At 39.9% G+C, this 23,924-nt stretch overlaps 1 protein-coding gene across 5 annotated transcripts in view; it reads right to left on the bottom strand.

Annotated features, from left to right (window-relative positions):
• AMMECR1 (AMMECR nuclear protein 1) overlaps positions 1 to 23,924 on the bottom strand; it is a 107,639-nt gene that overhangs the window by 32,784 nt on the left and 50,931 nt on the right. For 3 of the 5 annotated variants that reach the window (XR_010391006.1, XM_064518136.1, XM_064518138.1), the window contains one exon: positions 12,877 to 12,987. The exons of 1 other annotated variant lie outside the window; for it this stretch is intronic. Coding sequence is in view for 2 of the 4 variants with exons in the window: in XM_064518136.1 (XP_064374206.1) it covers positions 12,877 to 12,987 (111 nt within the window). In the remaining 2 variants the exon portion in view is untranslated. Of the gene's footprint in view, positions 1 to 12,363; positions 12,468 to 12,876; positions 12,988 to 23,924 lie in introns of all 5 variants that reach the window. One more of the 5 variants, XR_010391007.1, reaches the window with a different exon arrangement.

Genomic DNA, 23,924 nt, shown 5'->3' with positions numbered 1-23,924 from the left:
GCCAAATTAAACGAGGATACAGCGTGGACACAAAAAGTCTAGCTTAATCATAATTACATCCATTAGAGCTACAATTCAACAGATCTATTTAAAGTGTTTAAAATCTAAAAGGAAATAGGTTTCATCAGCTTGCTAAAAAGCCACTCACAAATGGTTCCTCTCCTGAGCATCAGACACATTCAGCTCACAGTTTTGTGAAACTCTGCATAACAGTTCTCGGAAGGCTACATTTCTGAAAAATGTATTTCAGGTATTTGCAGACTTCTACTAAACTGAAGATGGTTTTTACAAGCAACAAAACAGAAAGTCACCCTTTCAGTAATTGAAAAAGCAGAACACACAAAGAGGGGGTTGCTCTGACGAACGAGGCTGCACACAGCGCAGAGACCTCCGCAGACAAAGCACAGCTGCTGCTCTTTGCAATACAGGATTAGCAGTCTAGGTCAAAGGAAAAAAAGCCTCTCTCCGTAGCTAAGTGAGCAAACTGCAGAATGCATCCTCAGCACAGACGAGAAAGGGGCAGCTAACCAGCTTGCAAATCGTGTAGAAGCTTCTGGGAACAAAAACAAAAACTACATCGATTCCTTGACAGAACATGTAAAAATAATTCTGGTGAGAAGCAGCGATACCCCGTTGGAGCACTGAGGTTGGAATGGCCTTTCAAACCGTTGTTTTAAAACTACATTTCCCCTTTCCCTTCTGTGTGTTTATAAATATAAAACACATTTTTTCTTCAATGCAAAAACCAACCTGCTATCTGTGGGGCTTTAAAAATAACATCTGGAAATCACTGGCCTAGAGATAACAGAAAAAGCTCCTTTACTTGTCTTTCATAAGAACCAAAACAGTTAAAAATATACATATGCACACAGCACTTTTTACATGTATTCAATCTCTTTCAACCTTCACACAGTTGAGTCAGAGTACCTTTTTGCTACATGCATTCTTGGCTTTACATTGGCACTGCAGCTGAATGGAATATAAACCAGTATTTAAAGAAAAAGAACTGCATAAATTTTTCATTACATACTAATATATTTTTATTCTAAACCACTCACTTTCTGGTAGAGACAGAGGGGGGAAAAAAGGGGGGGGGGGGTTTCTGATCCGAGAAGTGTCACTTGAATGTACCGGTGTGAATGTGTTTCTCATCTGATTTTTATTTATGAATGAAACACTGAAAATGCTACTATCAATTAGATTGGTATCTAAACTGCTAAGTGAATTGTATGTACTGGTAGCTTGGGACCTTCAGTTTGGGGTATTAAGGAAGTATAAGTCATTAAAATTAATTCAACCAGAAGTATCAAAAAGTTGTACTATTAAGAAAACCAAGAGCTCTTCTTTTCCCTTGTCAAATCAAACCAAACTGAAAGCAAATAAAATCTACTCAATTGAAAACAGTAAGAAGAAATAAAAAGGCAAAATATTATTCACTTGGATGAAGTCATGGTTCCTCGCTGATAAAAGCTTGATAAACCTCATTTCGGGCCCTGACTTACACAACGCAACACGTTGGTGACTAGCGCTGGGACAAGGACCCTTCTCAGCGCGGCTGGTGCTGCTGCTTACAGCAGATGGACAAGTTCCCAGGAGCAACCGGGTGCCCTCCGGCACACCAACATCTGCACGAGTTCCCCACGCACAGCCTGGACTTCTCCAGCCTGAGAGGCTGCTTGAGTGACTATCGGCCCTTTATCACCAGTAATCTGCAGTAAAAGGAAGATACTATCGCATTGGAATAGCAAACCCAAACCGAAGAAAGTGAGCTAACAGACTTTGTAGTCTGCAAGTTATATTTAAAATGCAGGCAGAATTTGCCGTTATCAGTCCTTTTGAAAGTGGTATTAATGGTCAAAGGTATCCCCCCACATGTTTATTAAAATCCACAGAATTATATTTAGAAAAGCTTTAATTAAAAATTTGTTAAAGTTCACATAAAAATAGAAATCTGTGAAGTTGAAAAGACTGATGTAGAATTCAAAAATATCTGTAAGGAACTGTTTACTGAAGAACTTTCACAGCATTAAATGCTCTACAAACTGTGTCAATGCATTGTCATTCATGTCTCCAAGAAATTGAAGGATGTTCAGTTTCTGGTTCTAAAATAACTCCAAATGAGATTGCTTTTCTTTTTCTTTTTTTTTTAAATTAATCTAAGCAATATCTCAAAATAGCATGTTGTTTTAGGGATACCACCAACATACACCTTTATGGAGCACAGTTGAAAATGGAAGAAAGAGGAGTGCATCGACAATTCAATGGGAAAAGACAAACTTGGAGGGCTTCTGTCCCAAATACTGTGTTTTAAAACGTATTAGAAAAAAATTACATTTTCAGGTACAAATATATTCCCTCCTATTTTAATGCATCAAGTGAATACTAAAAACATATCCATTTGTAAATGATCACTTTTAAACAGGTCACCGCTCTTTTCAGAGATCGTATTCCCACAAGTACCTAGACTGCATAAACTGCAGTAGTACAGAGCGCTGAGACCTGCGTAACTTTTGGACTACCTCAGAATCTGAACTGTGTTTGAGCTCAGATGCCCTCTGACACTCTTCGCCATTTTATATGATTGCTTATGCCCGCGCAGAACTGGCTATGCAATTCCTCCTTCCGAGCGCTTTCCTACCTTCTCAGCTGTAGAGCTCTGTAAAGGACACACGACATACCTGTTTTTAAAAACCGTTCCTGCTGACACCATGAACAAAGAAGTTTTCTATTATTATTATTTAAAAATACAGTAAAAACCTGCTATGAGAATATTTTAATTCTCTTCACTCTGGACTACAGAACACAGCAAATGCAGTTTCAAAAGTTTCACGATTTTTCGGTAGAAGTGAAGAGAGATAACGAGGGCCTTTGGAGCCTGGTCCCCCACACCCAGTTCGTGCTATTTCTTCTTCATACAGTCTCAAAAGGAAGCATCAGAAAACACCTAAATGGAGAAGGTGCTGACAGACCGAAAACTTTAACTGAGACTCCTTTCCCACAGTCCCTCCCACGCAAAGCTGCAGAGTTTAAAGATTTTAACAGCTTATAAGCATAAGAGACACTTTTTCCTTTGACCTCTCTTAATCTCTGGTAAGATACAGTTTAAGTGAAATCTACTGTTTTAATATCTCCTCAAGCCCTTAAGTTTGCTTCTACTATGCAGGGTATCTAATATACCACCACAGCACCTCAATTTCCAGTTTGTCTTAGGACTTGAGGGACAAACTGAACCTTCTCATACTTAGTACATAACAGCGCTAGCCAGTATGTGCAATGAGAACTTCTCTTTTTCTTTTTTCCCCTCTTAGCAATGAAGTTGTGGGAAACGTCCCTTATGCTGTATTAAAAATAAACATCCACTGCTAAGCTGAGAACAGCCAGAGGGAGAAGCTTGCCCAGAAGCAGGCAACTTCTATGCCACCTTCTTCCCTTCTCTCCTAGTTAACATCCATCAGTTTCCAAATACCTAAAACCTTTAGCACACACCTGCTCTGAGACACATTTTACCTATGGCTCTCTCTGTGCTATGTCAACGCACAGCTGTATCTTGTATTCTTCAGCATCAGCCCTTAACACAGCATGTCTTTGTAGTCTCAAGAAAGCAGTAAGTCACCAGAAGTCTCAACAAAAACCAGCTTCCATTCTGATGGGTTTTTAGGAAATGTTTTAAAGAATGTTCCCCCAAAGAGTACCGTACAAAGAGGTGAAAAAGTTAACCAAAAAACATGTAGTGCCAAAACAGGAGTTCCAGTAATGAAGTTTAAAGCTTTGCTAAGAAAACGGGGGTGACCAGTTCCAAATTATGCCCCCTCCCCCCAAAATACTCATGTCAAGTAATACTGAAAGTCAAATAGGAATTTGACATTCAAACTAGTGCTTCAACTCAACTAGAATTCTGCCTTTGAACTTAGAGGGCATGCACCATTTTCTCAGCATCATAGAAGGAGACTGCGTGGGAAGAACCCGAAATGCAAGCACATCGTGGGAAAGATGAGTGTCACAAATGACATGGCTCCTCCCTGGAACCCATCTGGGAAGACTGAATAATTGCTGGATGTCCCCAGTTACTCATTCACATTCCATCAAATTTAAGGAATATCTGATTTATTCAGAACATCACCAACTACATCAACTAATGCAAGTTATTTTGCTTGTTCATGGCGTTCTCAAAGCATGTGTTTTATAAGAAGCATATTTTTGAAATTCCTGTTATTTCTGCATGTTCTCTTTAGCTACAGTTTTTAAAATAAAATGATGAACTAAGTATTTTAATCCCAGACAGTTTCCTTAGTTACACCAAATTCTACTGGATGAGAGACATAACACCTATGATAGTCTCAGCAAAGAAACCCCAGACTTCACTGAGCCACTTATCTATAAATTTGCCCATTCTGTAATCATTTTGAATTCTAAAATTCCATTTTTCCTAGATGCGAAGCTACCTGTCATAAACACACACAGTTTATTCCACCAAACACAGTAATGCGTTACCTCCCCCACCCCAAGAATTCACATTCTACAATTCAGTTCCCTCAGCAAATGGTACAATTCAATATGTGATAAACCTGAATCTATTAAAAAAGCTTTAGTATTATTATGCACTCCTCCTTTCATAAAAATAATAATCTATTTGTAGTGTTTTCCCTTACTTTCTTTCAGAAAGTGTTGCTAAGGAAACAGACTATCATCTACCATTAGGTCCTAGGGTCTAGCAAGGTTTTCTTGGGATTAATAGACCACAATCACAAAACCTATATAGATTTTTTTTTTATATAAAGGAAAAATTAAGGTAGAATTACCACAACTCCCTCCCCCAACACACACGTAGGTGCAAGGAACCTATATTCAGTGGGGCATGCCCCTCCTGCCCCTAAACAACAGTATTTCATTTTCATTTCAGAATGCAATAAGGAGAATCATCTAACCCATCATTAAAGCAGAAGGTTTTTTTCCCCCTTTTAGAGTCAGTATGCTATTTAATTTTGCCCTTTGAGAAAAGGCATTACACATAGTTCTGTTAAGTAAGCAATAGTTCCCTGAAATAATGACCTGGCACTGTGCACACAAAATCATTACAGACCTACTTACAGAATCAATTGACTCACATAAAATAACTAAGCCTAGCTGGACAAATTCAAATTTGTATACTTCACTTGCAGTTTCTGGTATTGTGAATTTATATCTCAATCCCTTTGACTACTAAACAATCATCTCCCACTATGGCAGATCTGAGGATTTATCCAAATTAAAGTGGTGTTATTTATAAAATTCATTTCTAGAATGGGTTACCAACAAGTTTTTATTGGCTTAGATGAGATTTAGAAATATAAACAGTTTCAGGTCTCAATAAAATATAATCTCTATACAGATGATGTAGCAGGCAAAACACATGACTTCTGTAGCTGACAGCTCTTAGACTGTAGAACAAATGTATATGCTACAATAATTTTGCCTCGATTTTGTTAAAAGCAATCAGTCATTATTTAAGAATTAGGTGCTAATACATCACTGTTTCATTTTGAATTTTACCAGAAGGAACAAATCATATTTAAATTACATTATGCATTTTGGATAACAAAAAGGGTGTTCAGAGGTTATTAATAAATACCCTTGGGGGTCAACAGCACCATATATACATATCTGTAAATAGCTATATCACAGAATTTGTGATGCAAAGTTTACTGCTGAATTTAACTATAATTTAGCCCTGTTCTCACTTAGAGTTTAAGACAATTTTATTGTCAGCCGCAATTCATACAAAGATCATAACAAAATATGAATGCTAACATGACATACCTAATTTTCACTAACACTGTATGTTTGGAACACCAGTCGGAACCTTATAATCTCTTACACTAACATCTCACATGTAAAGTTATAACTTTGAAAGGGAATCAGGAGAAGGGAACAATTGTGAATTCAAAGGCAAACAACAGCAGCAAAATGTCCCAACCAAAACCTGAACAGGCTCCACTGAATTGGAGATTAGCTTGCCTCCTGAAAAAAAAGGTTTGTTAATTAGCAGAAAGGGTGTCCTAACAACTTCCTCACAGAATGGCTTGTACGCTAAAAGCTCATCTAATTTTCTGCAACTGCATCAGCACAACAGAAGAGATTACTTCTCTGTACATCCTACCTCACTTGTATCCTAGAACCCCATGATTAAAATGCTTTTAGAAACCAACTGCAGAAGTGTACAGACAGTATTTTCTAATACACATCATGTCTATGCGTGACAAAAAAAAGAAAATCACCTGCAATACTCCTCTCCCCATTGCTGATTTTAATTGAAAGGCACTAATTTGCAAGAGAATTTTTTCCCCATTTCCTGAACTGCACTTTGTTTTCTTTTGAGGTGGGGAAAAAAAAAAATAGAAGCCTCACATGGCTCAGGTATGACAACTGTTGAGAACTAAAGGCAGAATTCATTTAAGCCTGTAAGCAAAACAGAAAATGACAGCTACCTTTGCAAACCATTTACGCACAAAGATAAATCAGGCGCACCACAGGCCAACAGACATGGGCACTGGACCTAAAATGTAATGAAGGGTAAAACCACCTAACAGGGGCATCTCAGCTATTTTGTATTTTGTCAGTTGAGTCAGCTCCCAAATCCTGCGGCCACAGAACAAAATACCTTAAAGATGCCACATCTTTAGTCCTTGTGCTTTACCTCTGAGTCACGATGGCTAAAATTAGGCTAAAGAAAATTGGTTTAAATTAATCTACCACCTTGATGTGGACTGTTGTTTCCTCAGGTACAATCCCAAATTCTCTGAAGGCTTGTAAGAAACAGCTACTCCCTTCTCCCTTCAGAGCAATGTTGCAAGGTTATAGTGCCTATGTGTTTCCAAACCTCTTTCGAATCTGGCTTTGGCTCAAATGCCTCTCTCTCTCTCGCTAAGGAGTTTTAGTGACTAGGGATTGCTATAGACTGGTAAGAAATCCTCAAGCTTAAATCACTCCCTCCGCTGTTCTGACTACACAATGACGACTCTCTGCCTTAGGCTTGTCACTGGAAGGTGTCCATTTCGTTGTGACACCCTGAATCACCAAACTTTCGAAGCAGCCCGTGACATGGATTAGCAGAGAAACAATACTGCAACTTCTTCAGCATCCTTGAAGGGTCAGAGAGACCTAACCTGGGCATAGGAAAAATGATTCAGTACCCCAAGTTTTAAGAATTGGTTCGGTACCCCACCTCCCACCTCCACAGGAACATCAGATGCTCTGAAATCACTCTTAACTGCAGATACACCAACGCAGAACCCCAAAGCCGAGCAAAGGGGTATGTCGGTGTAAGTGAAAGACATGTACTGTGACTGCTCTCAAGAGCCTGAGGAACCCCAGCTGCACTCAAATCTCAATGGTTCAAAAGCCTCTGAAAGCACGTATTGTACTTTCCTTTACAGATTCTCATATTTCATAGGCTGCACCCAACTAAGTGGCGTAATGATAAACGGGAGTCCAGAGTTATAAATTCCAGATGGCTGTCGCCACTGGCTTCTCACATGCTTCACAGACACAGCGGTTATCCATCCATACAAATAGATACAGAATTATGTTATCACAGCTCTCCCTACGCAACTTTTCTCACCTTGAGATTCTCCATCTGTTGCAGGTCATCCTATAGCAGAAGTACAAACCATGCCCTCTCTCTCATTAAAGTGACCCTGAAAACTCAGAGGCAACCAACAGCTACTGGGAAGTCCAGCATCACTGCCGTCCAGTCTTCCCGTGGCATACCTGCTTTTCAAAGGAATGTACAAATGAAAAGGAAGTAACAGAAGCAGCGTGATGCTTCTTGGCTTTAAATTTGGTGTTGAACATACTAGAACAGCAAAACAGTGGCAAGTTCAGGCTGAGAAGAGTAAACGCTGCTCTCTGCAGGGCTGAATTTTGGAAGGGACAGCCTAAGTTTCTCCTCACTGCTAACAGGAATATTTTCACTAGTGGCCACTAGAAACAAAACAGCAACAGAATAGAAAAAGCAGACTTTCACGAGCGACCCACTATAAATCAAAAACCAAAAAGAAGACACCTTGAAAAAGTATTACCAGTGGGCAACACAGAAGCAACAATGCACTCTTGGATATTACATTAATTGCTACTGGCAGGAATTAATTCAGACTATGCCTTCGGTGAGCAGCGAAGGTCACAACAGAAGTGCCAGAAATACATTTATGACCTGTCCAGTTCAAAAATTATGATCATATACACAAACGCTGCTTTGCCCTGGGTCAACAGCAATGACTATTTACACCCACAGCCACGCTGCCTGATGGTAAAGGCCTTGTGAAGTTAGCACTCGGCTGTGCGAGAAGATGGAGGGAGGCTGAGCAAGACTATAATTACTAAAACCAAATTGGAATAAAACAAAATAGTAAGTTCAGCTAAACAGAGAGAGAGGCCACCCTCTCTGTACAAATACTTATCCATAATCTTTACTAAATAAGCCCAGCAGCTACACTGTAATTAGCCATTCAACTTTTTCTTTTTAATTCTTCCTCTCTACACTTTACCCCTTAAATAACTATGCCATACTTCAGTCATGCAGTTGGATGTTTAACTTCCTGGCATGCAACAGGAGGAAAGAGCCAATGTTTTCCCTGGAGAGAAGGAAGGAGATATGGCAGCAGCAAGGATTAAGACTCTCGAGACTACTGATGAACACAAGGCAGTCAGTAGTTGATGTTAAGGGTAGCCAAAAGCCTCATGCGGAATCCACACCCAAACTCAGTTGTGGGAGAGCTGGGTTGCAAGTTTCATTTCCTTCAATTTTATATTGCTCCTCCCAAGCGTCTCCCTTTGTTTTTGTTTGCTGGCCAACGCCATCCATGGAAGCAAGGCTGAACAAGCCTGAAGCCTCCCCTGTTCCTTTCAGGTGGCAGTGGCAAGCAGAACACGCAACAAAAAGAGCAATTACACCATAGACGGATCTCCGCTAGTCATAGAAAGGGTGGGTTACATATTATTTTAAAATTTACATCCAAATTTCAGTTACTATGCTAATCCACTTAAGGCTTGCGATCCTCCAATTTTGTTCTACTGCTCTCTTGTATGGCAGCAGGTTGCCATATAAATCAGTCTTCCTTTAGCTGACTCTTCTCTACTTTTTTCCTGCCCAGATATATACTCTAGCTTTGACAGGATGAACCAGGGCAGAGTTAAAACTTACATATTCTATATTCCTGTACTTGTAAGACCCAAGCTTAAAATATGACTTCAAATTATATGAAAAAAGTAAACACCACCAACAAAACTAAAATGAAAAAATACAGGATAAATAATTCATTCAGCACCTCAAGTGAAAGAAAGTAGTAATTTAAAACTTCAGTGCCAAACCTAAGTCATATTGCTGAACAAAATACATGAAAAATAATTTATCAACCTGTTCTGAAATGCTGTGGTAACCTGCTTCCAAGTTCAGTGTATTTTCTTGAAGGAGCTGTAAAACACAAGGTATTTTTCCATAATCTGGATTGGTTTATTTTACACATTCAGGTGGAATATTCAACTCACACATGCAGGACGGACTACTTTGCTGATGACAAGCTTCTTACATCCTAATATACAACATTCAATATCATAAAGCAATCTGGAAAAGGACAGATTTATTTTTATCTAACTTCCTAGTAAATTTCTGTGAAAAATCACTAAATCTGAATCTATATTTTCATAAAGTTCTGCAGAGTATTTTAATAATGTACTACTACTCCCTCTGTTTCACTGATAAAACTGAAGAGAAAACTGAATTCCAGCATGTAGATTTTCTTAGGAACGCATTACTAGCGTTTTTAACTATGGGTATTCTCATCCCTCCTCACAACTTAGGCAGATGTATCCAATTAATGATGAATCATTCCACATAAATTTCCTGTTTAAAACATGCTGGCAATACCAGCATCACAACCTACAGAGCTCAAAATGGGTGAAAAAGATTCTTTTGGTCACATAACACCACTGTTTTTGTTTAGAGATCAAAGAAGTTTTCTAAATGGGGGGGAAGGGGGCACACATACAAGAAAGAGACTCTTCACTTCAGATTCCTAGATGAACTACCACTACACTATTTAAGAGAACCTACACTACTGTACACAGTAAAAAAACAAAGGGAATTAGAGATACTACTAGAACTAAGGAAATCTGATTTACCATGATGCTAAGCATTATTCAGTATCTTGATAATATAACCTTGCCTGCAGGAAATCTAGGATGCCTTGATTGCTAAGCACCAAACGTTTAGCTGTTCATCTACACCATGCTGAACCAGCTGTTCTTCTATACTATTTTACTCACTGAAAGTTGGGCCACAATTCTCCAGAAGGTACTGAAAAAGGTACGAACAAACTAGACAGACAACCTGGTTCTGTTCCCCCCTCCCAATCTTTAGAACAATTGAAGAAAAATGCCTCACAGTGTCAAAGTAAGATGAAGCCAGAACACCTGCCTTCATCCTTTATTCTTAATCCAAGTTCCATTTTCTGAAGCAGATAGTCCATTCACATGCTGCCTGCTTTGTTGATTAATTTTGCCTTGCAATACATCTGAAGAAGTTCTTCTTCACTTTCAGGAATTGTCTCATCTTCCACAAGACCACTATTGCCCACATACTGTTTGATCAAGTTATAATGTCCTCGTTTCGGATCCCTCCTAGTGCAGCCTGTGGAGGTCCAAACTAGGAAAGTTCATAGATGTTTCAAGGCTGCTTCTATTATTCCTCAAACCTTCTCCCCTGGAAGCTCTGTAGCTGAGAAGACTAACGCCATCAAGGAAAATGATCACAGGTATCTCTCTCTTTTTTTTTTTATATAATGTTTAAGATAAAAGAACAACTTTTTCTGGTACATTCAGATATGATCTTAACATTTTAGTGGTCACATCTGAAGTACTTTTTTAAAAACAACATGAATCATTTTTGGTCTGATAAACAGACATGAAAAAGGTTCTCCATAAAAGGTAATAAAATTCAATGTGCCATTAAAGATCATCAGTTAAAAAAAATTTAATGGTATCATATATAAAGATTTTTTTTTAAAAAAAATTGATTGGTATGTATTTTCTGATTTCCTTCCCCTTGAAAATTATTAACTACAGTGAAACTCTCTCCTAATTAGCAGGAAGTTGACATCAAAGCATCCTCTGGATAGCCTAGTATAACCTTCCACAGTATGTGGCCATCATTTAAATACTGCATTTAAAGTATTTCAGTTCCTTTTACTTATGCATCACTTTTTGTATATTTTGAGCTAGAGCTTCTAAAACTGGAATGTGGTGACAGGAATCTTTTAAGCATTTTTAAAATTACGCAAGAGTACAGCATCATTTGATTTGCGAAAATCAAATATCTATGAGCAACACTGCTGTTTACTTATTTTAATACACCTCATGCAATTGGCAAGGTTAAAAAACCTGTCTTAATATTGAGCTTCAGGAGTAAAAATTTATAAAAATGTATCTGATACATTTTGACTGTATTTATTATTTTGCAAGACTACTTTTTTGACTAGTCATCTTCTTAGTCTTAGAGGGAAATTTTCTGTACGAGCTCACTGTTTTGGATATGGCACTGTAAAGTGTACATTTAAAAGAAAAGTTCTCTGGAGCAAGGTCAGGTTGTTTTTCCCTCACTCTGCCCCACTAACGTTTAAGCTTTTAGGGCATTTACTCTTCAACAGAGGAATTGCTTTGAATTTATCTGTATAACTACATGAATATTATACATATTTTGCAAGCTTCTTCTCATTAACCATTTTGATTGCTGTGTTTTAAAAAGGACACGAACAGAAATATTCCAGATCACACAACAAAACCAACATGAAGGTAACTAGGTCTTTCAGAAGCTTATAAGGAACTCCAGGAGGCGAGCAGTTGATTTCTTCAAGCTGAGCAAAGAGAAGCATGAAAGGAACTTCAGCTCGCAACAAACCAGTGAGACTTGTAAGAGAGAACTTGCCCCATTTTAATATTACTCAATATTGGGACTCAGAAAAGGTGTTTAACAGCAGAGAGGAAGACCCCATATCGGAGGAAAGCCTCCAATCTAAAGTGATCTGGAGGCACCAATTATTTTAAGTGATGACAATTTTAGAGATCTACACATGCCAGAATGTAGTTTGTTTTAAAGCACTATAAACAGTCTATTATAACTGAGTGAACAAAATGCCATTGATTCTTTAGAAAACAAATTTTAAAAACTCTTAGAAAAAATCAAGTACAAAGCTTACTAATAGCTCTAGTGATAAACTTATTAGTTTTCACTCTATGCAAAGGAAATGGAACAATATTAAGGTGAATGAATTTAGGTGTAGATCAAAAATGAAGGATTATGCTGCCAGGGAGTGAAGGATTATCATCACTTACCTCCCTCATCCAGAAGCTTCCCACTCAGGGGCTGAGATGTATCTGAAGAGTAACATGTAATGGAAATTTGTAGCATTAAATTAACTGCAGCTGATTGGAAGCACCTGATGGAGAAGAGGTGAGAATACCTGCTGTTTTAGAAGCGTGAACAGGATAATCCCAAAATCTGACTTTCTGGTCTTCTGCCCTGATGTTAACTATTAAGGTTAAAATTTGTCTGACCACTGGAAAAAATACTACAATGGTCAGTTATGATAAGCTACAGGAGAGCAGTATTCCAGACCAATAAAAAAGGCTCAAACTATGGCTTTTAACTGAAACCATAGCCTCATGACACCAGTAGTCAAATAAGCAGGCAATACATTTAGCATCAAAAGGAGATACGAGTTTTCGTTGATCAGTACAGTGAAAGCCAAAAAAAAAAAAAAAAAAAATCAAACCAAGACACACCTATTTGTCTCCCCAGTAGAGTACTTAAATACATAAATTAAGGCTACAGAAGACAAATCTTACCTAGTAAGTGTGTACTCCCTGAGTCCTGAATGCAGGTTCATGGCAGAAAAAGTACCTATGCATCCACGCAATCGTTTATCTCGACCAATCTTCCACGTTACAAACAGTGGGCTGTTTTAGGGAAGAAAAAAAGACGTGATCACAGAAGCAATACTGACAGACCGTGTGGAATTTCAACAAGTGTCCTTCCTTTTAGGGCAACTGGGGCCCAATCTCTAAAATAATTGATCCGAGTGGGTCGCAGTATTTAGAAGTGTACTCTGCTATTCTTTTGCCTGCTCTAGAAATGTTGCTCATGTAATATTGGAGAAAATAAGACTACTGGAATACTGAACAGCCAGAACGGGACTCTTTCTGGCGGCTGCCGTGACGTTCTGGTGTCCCTCCCTGTTACCCATTAGCACTCTCCTGTGAACGGAAAAAGCCGCACCTTAACCACCTACACATAACGAATCCTGCAGAGAGAGAAAAACAACTGCCATGTTAGCCACCCCTCCACCTGAACACAAACACGTCGGTCCTTAACACTGCTGGCAAAAAACTACCAGAAATACTTGAAAGACAAGCTAGTTTAGGAACGCTCTCCAAACTTCAAGGAGGACCTGCACAAAGGAAACTCTTCCCAGGAAGCCCAAGTCATCGTCCGTTAGCGTTCACGAATCTCGGAAATGACCAGGAGCACAGCAAAACCCCAAGTAAGTCGAACATATCTCAACTTTACGAGTATAACAGTTACGAACAAGTACTTCTACTATCAAACAACTGGGAGCCAAACCAGCTACTAAGTTAACAGGGAAAACACAAGCCATACCACTTCTGGGAACCAAACTTCCCCTTGCAGTTCTGCAACGCTGTGTCAATACCCAAGGGTCAGAAGACTACACAGTCCTGAATTTCTCCAGGACGCCCACACGGCACCTGGACACTCAGCCCTCTCAACTCTAACAGAGACTTCTAATCCTGCCACAAACAGGGATCCACAGAAAAGAGGAAAGAAATTTGCTTTTTATCAGAAAAGAGACAAATCACAAAGTGAATTACAGGCACACACTTTCCCTTACTGGAGAAGCTTAAAAAATAAAACAAAATAAAGATAAAAAGGCATTTCAGTTAAATAACTTGCCACAGGGCATTCCTCATCAGACAGGTTCATATTTCTGCAGCTGATACGGCTAAGCATCCCATGCTAGGAACTGCTATGTGCAGGGGAAGGGGGAAAAGAAATTGTCAGGCACCTCCCCCTTGAAGCCTAAGCAAGGTGTTAATCTGAAATAAATCTGGTTTAATTTTTGCGGAAAGTCACAAGCATTTCAGGTATAAACGTACGTCATGCTCGACACGCGGACCATCGCGAGGCTGCCGACAGCAGTGGGGGCAGCTCGGCATCGAGAACGCCTGCCGCCACGCACCTCGCGTGTGCACCTAGGGGCGCTTGGCTGATTTCCCTCCAAAGCCGTTTGATTAGGCGCTGCCCTCCAGCGCTGTACACACGCACAAACCGTTCTGCTCAATCTACCTTTTTTTTTTTTCTATCTTTTTTTTCCTGCTTAAACTATCCTTACATTAGTCATTACCACGAAGACAGAAAGGTCCAACGGGAGGTTAATCTCTGGCTAGCATCTGAGAATCAGGAGATTACAAAGCAAACGTAATTACCACATGTGCCTCAGAGGAGTGGAGCAGGTCCAAAAGCATACACATATCCAAAAATACTCCACAAATTCAAGTTGGCTGCACCCAAAAAAAACAAACCAAAACAAAACCCTCCTTATTCTGTTACTACTATCTTCTGGAAGTAAGGAGCAAGATAACGCAACACACCACACTGTAAAACAGCCTCTGGTAACTGCGTCTTGCCCAACTTCTCCTTTCGAAAGGAGAACTTAAAAAATAAGTTTCTCCTTATTCTGTGAAAGGGAGAACTTATGTCTCTAGGAACATTTGGATTCTTAAGTTATACTAAGGCAAAGAGCTTTAGCATATCAGACGCTCAGTCTCTGCACAACTGCATGAATCACTGCACAGTGAAAAAGAGATGGATGCGCCTATGACAGGTCAAGGAGTGTGTGCACGTGCGTGCGTGCATGTAAGGACATCTTGCCTTTTTTCCATGCATCCCATTAGCTTTGTCTGGTGTAGCGCAAGAGCTACATCTTGTGATGGGGGTAAAGGATACAGCTCTCAACCTCTACAGCATCAACACAGCAGCATCCAGTCCTCTCATAACTTTCCAGAACAAGTTGTTATTGCCTGCTGGTAGAGCAGCTTCCTCCTTTATTTGATTAAACTGGATACGTCCCCTCCTTTCAGCGATGATGAATAGAGGAGGAAGCTGAACTCCTATCTTTCTTTTGGATTTCCTTTTATTGCTTTTTTACACTCTTTGGGCTGTTTGAAGAAAATGAAGATCATAAAGCCAGAAGGGACTGCTACCTCACATGTGGTATAATATAGCAAAATGAAGGCTGAAGAGGCATACAAATCCTATTACACTGTTCCTTCCCCATTCAGTTCAACAAGTGGCATTTGACTTATGTTTTCAAGAAAGGTATCGCAGTTCACCTAAATAATATCAAGAAAATTATTAGATTGCAAAGTACTGAAGACATCCTATCCCCTTGCATAGGAGCAAGCCTGAATAAGATTAAAGCTGGACCTCAGGATTATTTTTTTGACCTTTATCTTTGGATTATGAGATTTATTAGCTGTAATAGACTTAGTGGAGGGCTAAAATTCAGGGGAACATATATGCGTTTACTTTCTTATCAAAACGGAATTCCTTCTAGGATGCATCGATACTGCAACTTTAAAAGAACAATGTAAGAAAACATCCAGAGACCATCACTGAAGGTCAAAGGGATTACTGAAACATTTGCCTATTCTTTGAAGGTCCTTGTCAGTGAGTAACGACAGAAAAAGTAAAGGTTAAAGAGCTACATATTTCTACTATTGCTAATAGTATAAACATACTAATCATACTAAATTTAAACCTCAATCTGTTGGGTAAACGAACCATCACCGGTAGTTCTACATGCTATACAACATACAAAAATCTGACTAAAGATGTTTTTCTTACATTTCAACTTCTATATTTCCCCGTCCTCGCCCACCCCTCCCCTAGGAGGCATTAAAGGTACCGGCATGCCTACGCAGAAGACTTAAGCCCACTGAACGGAATTACTTTTCTTAATTACCTTCACAGATGTCTTCAAGGTAAGTGTAATGTGGACCAAAGGTTCAGAAAAGTCAGTGACCAAGAGGAGTCTAACTCTTAAGATTCAAGAAATAAGGCCAGAAGGCACCTCCAGGGCTCCTGCTATCATAAAGAATTATAATTACATCATATAGTTCTGTTCATAAAGCATCCACAGTCTCCTTCTTAAAAAAGACTAGAAATAATGGGAACCAAAGCTCCAAAACTAAAAATTAGAAGGCTGCCTCAGAACCTTGCTGAAGCTCAGCGCCTCTGGAAACCTTCCGATTTCCTGCCTTGACGTGTTCCCAGCCTGCTTGTACCTAGTTATTCTTGTGCTAACATTGTCCTTTAAATAGTTTTTTTTCCCCCTTCCAGGTTATTCCTCCCCAAAGTATTTATAGAACAAATTTGTATGCCTCTTCAGCCTTGACTCTGCTGAGCTAAACAGGCTGCGTTCACGCAGGTTCCTCTTATAACAGGATCTTCCCATTTTGATCGTCACAGCTCTTCTCTACACCTCTTCCAGTTTAAATTCGCCTTCTTGAACATCAGTGTCCACAAGTGTACACGGTGTTACGGAAGAGGCTCTCACACCGCCATGAACGCTGCCATCTCCAAGCTAAAGACGCTGACCGCTATGTTTCGGGATTCCTTTTCTTCACTTGAGTCTCACAACCTAACAAAGTCCAAGCCTGTCACTGAAAGCTTTACAGAGAATTTCTATTCTTACAGTAAACAAAGAAAACAGAAATACAACTCTTTCTCCCCAGAAAAGAGCTTGCCTGGTTTACATGAACAGGTTTTCTTCCTAGTGATGTCGTTCTGCTTTTTATTGGCATCCTTGGTTTCATCTGTTTGCCTATTTCCTCCAAGCTTGGAATACTTCTAATATATTTTAAAGCTAGTAATACCCACAAATAAACTTGCCATCTAACATAAGCCTCAGATCTCAGATTTGCAGTACAGTGCCAAACTCCACACGGATACTGAAGTCAAGAACAGCTAAGCAAATAGCCAACTTTTCAACTTGGGGGGGGGGGCGGGGAACTATTTTTATCTTTTGAAAAAAGGTTGGGTTTTTTAAGCAACATATTGTTAGATCTAAAATGAAAATTTTCACCTCCAGGCAGTTGAAGGGAAAGCAACAGAAGTGAAAAGATTCAGTAAAAATCAGAAGAAGAGGCATACGTGATGTCTGGGAGTCCCTTTTATCCAGTGACACAGGGCCAGGTCATGCGTCACATGAGGAGAATCCGAGTCCTCATTTTGCCTGAAGAAGTTTGAACCCACATCTCGCACAAGAACGCAAGAGCAGAGGTACTGGGGTGGAGCGCTCTCGCCTTTCTTGCTGACTCTCCTTCCCAACCCTGTATGAGGTTTTTTATTATTAACATTCACCAACGCAGGTGCTGCACTTCCCGGGAGTGCTCTAACGATCAGCTTCAAGTCATCCTCTTACTTTACTTAGGGTGAAGCATTTTATTTAAAAGCAAAGCAGCTCCAAGTCCGGGACTGAGCCCTCTTGAGCCAAAAGGCTGGGGGATTCCCTTGTCCAACGGGCTACCCAGCTTCTTGCCGTCGCGCTGGAAACCTCTGGTTTTCCCTGCTGTTCGTGTTAACAACCCAGAGCTCCCCGAATGCTCGGGGGCTGAAAGAAACCTTGCTCAAGTTGGAAGATGCTTCAAAGCAGAGAAGGGACCAAATCTAGACTTTGAGAAGCCTCTAAAAATCAATCATTCTTCTTTCCTAAGACTCTGTATTTTGTGATTTTTTTTTTAAGTTTGTGAGCCAAACACTGAAAAAATATTTCCATCTAGAGCTATTTACTGAAGTCAGAGCAAACTCACAAGTGACCTGAAGATGATAAACTTTCCATTCAGCCATGGCCTAATTTACTCTTTATTGAAAAAATCTTGTCCAGCTCTAACCAAAACAGATCTTGTAAAGCACAAAATTGCTTCAATAATTTGCTATAGGGGTTGTCAGGCAGTGCTCTATGGAGAGCCAGTGATCATACGTTGTTCTTTCCTCTTTTCAGTTGCAAAACTGAATTAAAGATACAGTTAAAACACAGTAACTGTTTAAATTAATATTGCTCCTTTATATACAATTGCTGTTGTCAAAAGGAGCATACAGAGCTGCAAGTAGAAAAGCAAGACGTCTCCCTGACAGACTACTAAAATACAGTCATCATGCATATATCCAACACCCTATTTATCCTAAACACTGACCTTAAAGGCTAACCAGAAAATGTGTGGCTGAAGCACAAGAGCATGGGTCACCCGATGTATGAAAAGCTTCTCCTCCTTGTTATGGGCAGGGAGAAAAAGAAAGGGGAGAGGAGGTAAGAAAAGGGAAAGGAAGGGTAACATGAAGAATACTTCTGTGTATTTATAAATGAGAGTGGACTTTTTTTGTTTCACTTGAAGACTTGCAAGTAATAGCAAACTTGTAGGACTTTAAAGTCAGAAAAATTTAACTGGATGAACTGAGAGGTAAAACGATGTCTAGACAGATGTTTTAATAATTGTTACTTAACCCACCATCTTTAATAACACGGGAGCATTTACTGGCCAAACGTTAACTTGCCATCCCTGGCTGTAGGATCAGAAGCTTCAAAAATTCAGCACTCTCATCCCATTATGGGGCCGGAGTGCTTCTGCTTTAGCCCTCTACTCCACGATACTTGGGATTTTGATGCTACAACATACTAAGAAAGTACATGCTCAGTAACGTATGGAAACAATACATTTCTAAACAAGTTACTAAAGCAGCACCTTCCTCTTTGTGTAACAAAAGTGAACAAAGCCATTGTTCCTAAATTCTAGGAATTCTAACATTTACACTTCTTTACTTGAAGCTTTCTCTATTTTCCTAGCTGGAATCACACTACACCTTCAAACAATGCAAACCATTTACGTAATATTGTTTCAGCAAGTTAGCTCTAACTAAAGAGAAAAGAAACTGAAGTTTATCATTAGAGCAGCCACACAAGACCCCTCACAAAAGCAATGCCAGCCTCCTTCAGACTCGCCCAAGCAGGCTGCCTGCTAGCCGATGCAATCTAGCTGTTGTTATACTCTGCGCTTTGGCATTTCCAGATGTCCCAGTGCAGTGAGCTAATTCGCATTACTCAAGATAAGAGAATGCAGCTTCACAACGAATGGGATGGGATCCTGTACACCCATTTCTTTATCAAGGACATCTTTACATAAGCTCTCCAGCACAGGAGGGGATAGATATGTTGAAAGACTCTAGTTTGTGATGAAAGGGGAAACTTCATGGACGATCTTAGGGAGCAGATCTACAAGAGCAAAAAGCTGGTGGGTGACTTTTTGCAACAGAATCACACAGATACGCAACACAGCCAGGAAACATTTCAGTGCACCAAGTATAAAAAGTCTGGCGAGACACAAGAACACCAAGCAAATGTGCTTGGAATGTGCTCTGGTGACCTTTTTATTCTTTTTATTTAATTCAGAGGGTGAAAATAAATCAAGGCCCTTCTATATTTGATTTTAATAGTTTCTCAACCATCTCCTTCCCATTTGGGCAGCAATTTATGTGAGAGTGTCAATGAAAAGAAGAGAGCTCATGAACCTGCAAAGGGAAAGAAGCAAGAACAGCAAAATAAAAAACAAATTCATAAAGACAGACTTTGATAAATGTAGAGAATTAATAGGTAAGATTTTCTAGGAGACAAGAGTAAGAAAAGAAGGAAGAAAAGCCAGCAGTTCCTCAAGAGAAATAGGCACAAGTGCAAGAAAGACTGCCAAGCACAGCAATAGAACTACTTGGCTAAATAGCAAGCCTTTCACACGGGCTTGACATTGGAAATCAAGTCAGACTATTAAAAAGGAATAAAAAAGAACAGCAAAACAGAGAGAGAAAGACAGAGGATAAAGACGATCAATTTGCAACATGACATACAAGTATCAATGAGTATAAAGTAAAACTACCACCACATAAGGCTATAAGTAGAAAGAGAAAGACATGGAAATTGTCTTAACTCAGAGGAACAGCTCACAACAAAAAATGCTAAGAAACCCGAAGTGTTCGATGACTATTTTGCTTCAGGTTTCCCTAATAATATCAACTATAACCATTGGACCAAAACAAAACCAGCAACAAAAGGTAAGATGTTGGGATAGAATAGGAAAAGAGACAATTTAAGCAAATTAGATATTTTTAAACCACTCAAACAATCTAAAATTAACCTTAGCTGTACTAAAGAGCTGGCTGAAGCAATCCAGAACTAAAATACCTGTCTTTGAGAATGTATAATGAGGGATGAGACGCCAGAACACGGGAAGACCTGGAAAAAAACAAAAAATGACACAAGTTTTTTTGTCTGGGTGGGTTTTGAGGGGGCTTTTGTTTCAGTGTAAGAATATTATAACAAAAACTCATACAAAGCAAGAAGAAAGATAACAGCCAGTAAACATAAGCACATTTCACATCAAACCAATCTTGCCTTCTGTGACAGGCAACAGGCCTTGCCAAATAGGGAGAAGTAATACATGTCTTGTCTTGACATCAACAAGTTTATTTATTTATTTGTCTCATAAGCAAGACAGTGAAACATGGCCTAGATGAATTATCTACAACTTGAGCTCATCGCCCAGCATCGTTCTACAGCAGTTGACCCTGCGCCTGGTATTACTCCTCTGTCTAGTATTACTCAATGTTTTCATTAACCACCTGAATGATGGAAAAGACAATACACTTAATAAACTTGCGCCATAATGGAAAACACTACAAAATTTAGGAGGCTATTTTCAAATGGAAGACTTGCACAGGGAGGGGAAGAGGGGAACACCACAGAATACAATTTAACAAGCAAAGTTTTTCACTTAAATGGGAATAATCTTAACTACAGATATAGAGAACGTGCCACAAGCAAACCGTCTAAAGCGAAAGGATCCGGCCTGTATGGGAGGGGAACGGACAATACCATGCTACTGAGAAATAAGCAAACAAACACTGAATATCCAAACAAAAACAGCATGTAAGACACCGGTAAGGCCTCAGCTGGGGCCATAACACTTTAAGATGTTGAATAATAAAAGCAACTAGACAAGAGCAGTAGGAATCATCAGAGAGCTGAGAGACTGAAAACCGCTGGGAAGGACTGGGGTTTGGTTAAGGACAAGACCGAACAGACATGTAACCGCTTTCAAATATGGAAAAGGCTTCTGCAAAAAAAGGCGATGGAAATAATCCATGGTGGATAACTCAAGAAATAATAGAATTAAATTACAGCGTGAAAAATTCAAGCTAGATATTACTTAAAAAAAAAAAAAAAAAAAAATCGCAATGGTAAGAAACCAGTGCCAGGACGGACTGCCTGGGAGAACATGCAGCTGCCGTCAGCAGTGTTTCCTTAAAAGCTGCTAAAACAGACCGCTGTCAGAAATACTGTAAATATGTTTGATTCAGCCCTATGACAAGAGGCTGGACCAAACGGCCTCCTGATGTTTACTGCAGACTCCTTTTCAGATCCTGTACAAGGGAACAAAGCGACGATTCATCTGCAAAACTATCTGTTGGATTGTGGGAGCGACATTTGTCATTGCAAACCTCCAGGACGGGAAACAAAACGTCCAAGAACAAGCATGGTTATCTCAGACACTCCTATGTGTTTACTTCGACGTAGCACCACTACAGAAATGGATAGAGAAAGGAGACGCACACCACGATCCGTATTCTGAAGACCAGAAAGCAGGGATTTATTTATTGCTTAAAAGCAGATAGGGCTATGTGAGTAGCTTCAGCAAAGTTCAAAGCGTTACTCAAAGTTTACTGCAGTGCTTAACCACTTCCTGAACCATGAACAGAAACCAGTTGCTTCAGCAACTTTAGGTAGAAATTCAACACAGCAGGCTCCCGAGCGAAGGTGTACAGAAGCCCATGGATGCTCTTTCCGTTCTAGAAGCCAATATTCAAGAGTCTTTCGGGGGAAGGGTAAATGTTACTTTTCTCCCCTAAAATTAGCTTGTCTTAAAGACCAATTTTAGTTTCTCCTTCAGCCTAGATGCAAACAAAAAGCTAGTTTTCCCACTACAGCACCACTTAACATGTATTTTGACCTGAGTTAAAAAGCACCACTTGCTTGACTTCTCTCGCACAATAGGAAAATGAATTAGGTGCCGAGTAAACTGTCTGAAAACCAGTGCCCTGCCCATGCCCACGTAAACACACGTACACAAAAAGATAACTCACCGGGATAAGAATTTCACCTAGCGAAATTCATGAAGACTGGAGCGTGTATCAAAACCACGGATTTCCCCTAGTAGGATGAAACTAATTTTGTGATAACATTCCTCTTTCTTGCGGGAAACACGCAGATTTTTAAAACTGGTCTGTGCTGCACTGCTCCCTCAACACGTTCGCTCCAGGCACAAGGTTCGGCCTTGCCCGCGCGGGCTGGTCTGAAGACAAACGTCGCGAGGTACTGGCTTCAGAAGCTGCAAAGTCAGCTCTGCAAATTTTTCTTTAACCCAAATATTAACACATTTGAAAACAAAAGGAGTACCAATTACTGAGAAAGTCCTCAAGTCTTTCTAAGGGCATAGGACATTCTCTCAGTCCTTCTCAACACTAAATGATCAGATTAGCAACTCCTATGAAGCTACTGTATTTCAGAAAGAAGCATTTAGAGATTTCTTTCTTCACTCATATAATAGACTTAGTATATTTGGTGTTTTTCTTGAAATCTTTATGTGCCCCAGAAAGATCAGCTTTGCAACCAAAACTTGAACTGTTAGGTGAGAATTTTTTAGCAAGTGCTGCTTATCAAAGCAGCTAATCTTAAGGAGGGCCAGAAAGCAGCTACTATTTTAAGAAAATCTAGTTTAAACAACAGTACAATCAGAGGTAAAAGTGAGAGGCGTGCTTAATGGTAGGTCATTTTCTGCAGTGAGCCTACAATACTTTAATCAAGAAATGCACTTACTTCATTAAATTGCACGCAAACAATTCAAATACAATCAGGTGATAGGGCTGTCCTAGCGCTACACCAGCCGAGGCAATATGGGCAGCACTCCAGAAAAGAGAAGGTAAAAGCACCAATTTATAGGAAAAGAAGAACTCTTAGATATGGCTACGTGAGCCACTCGGCCGCACACAAGCAGCCTTTTCCTCACACCTTCTCCCTCCCACCCCCACGAGACAAGTCACCAGCTTCAGGAAACAAACTGAGTTTCTATAATACATGTTAAGCTTGCTGCTCACTTTTTTAAAACAAATATTTACATATAACAAACCCCAGTACTACTCAGAATTCACATAACTTGGTTATGTAGGCTTATTTAATACTGCTCAAAAAAAAAAAACCTCTGAAGACTTGCAGTTGCACACAGAAAAACCCTACAGGTAAAGCTACGTCCTAGGCAGGCCCAGGGTCACTGCTGAGAACCAAACCCGCTTTCTCCATCTCTACACCCACAACGGTTTTGACACTGCCAGCCCGCAAGCAAGACTGGAGCTGAACCTAAGGGCTTGCAGCACGATATAACTGTGCTTTCAAGAAAATGACCTTCCAAAGTCACCATATCCTCCGTAGCGATACTCTTTGGTGTTGAATGAGTGGTAAAAACAAAGCTGATGCACTGGTTCATCAGACCGTACCGCTTCGAACCTCAGCGCTTCGACAGCTCTCCAGCTGCAGCTCCTGGCCTGCGCTTCAAGTGCTCGACCTCGCGCTACCGCCGCTCCCTGCAGGCACGCGGCTTCCACAGCCTTTCCCCCACAACAGACGCCGAGATCATCGAGCAGTTTTATATCTCAACTGGCAGATATCGGGTTTATGCATCTGGATAGCTGCTAAATCATTAAGTTAATTTAAGTCATC

The sequence above is a fragment of the Dromaius novaehollandiae genome, chromosome 11 (genome assembly GCF_036370855.1).
Source record: "Dromaius novaehollandiae isolate bDroNov1 chromosome 11, bDroNov1.hap1, whole genome shotgun sequence".
Lineage (NCBI taxonomy): Eukaryota > Metazoa > Chordata > Aves > Casuariiformes > Dromaiidae > Dromaius > Dromaius novaehollandiae.
The sequence above is the reverse complement of the archived record's forward strand: the minus strand, read 5'-3'. Positions and strand labels throughout refer to the sequence as shown.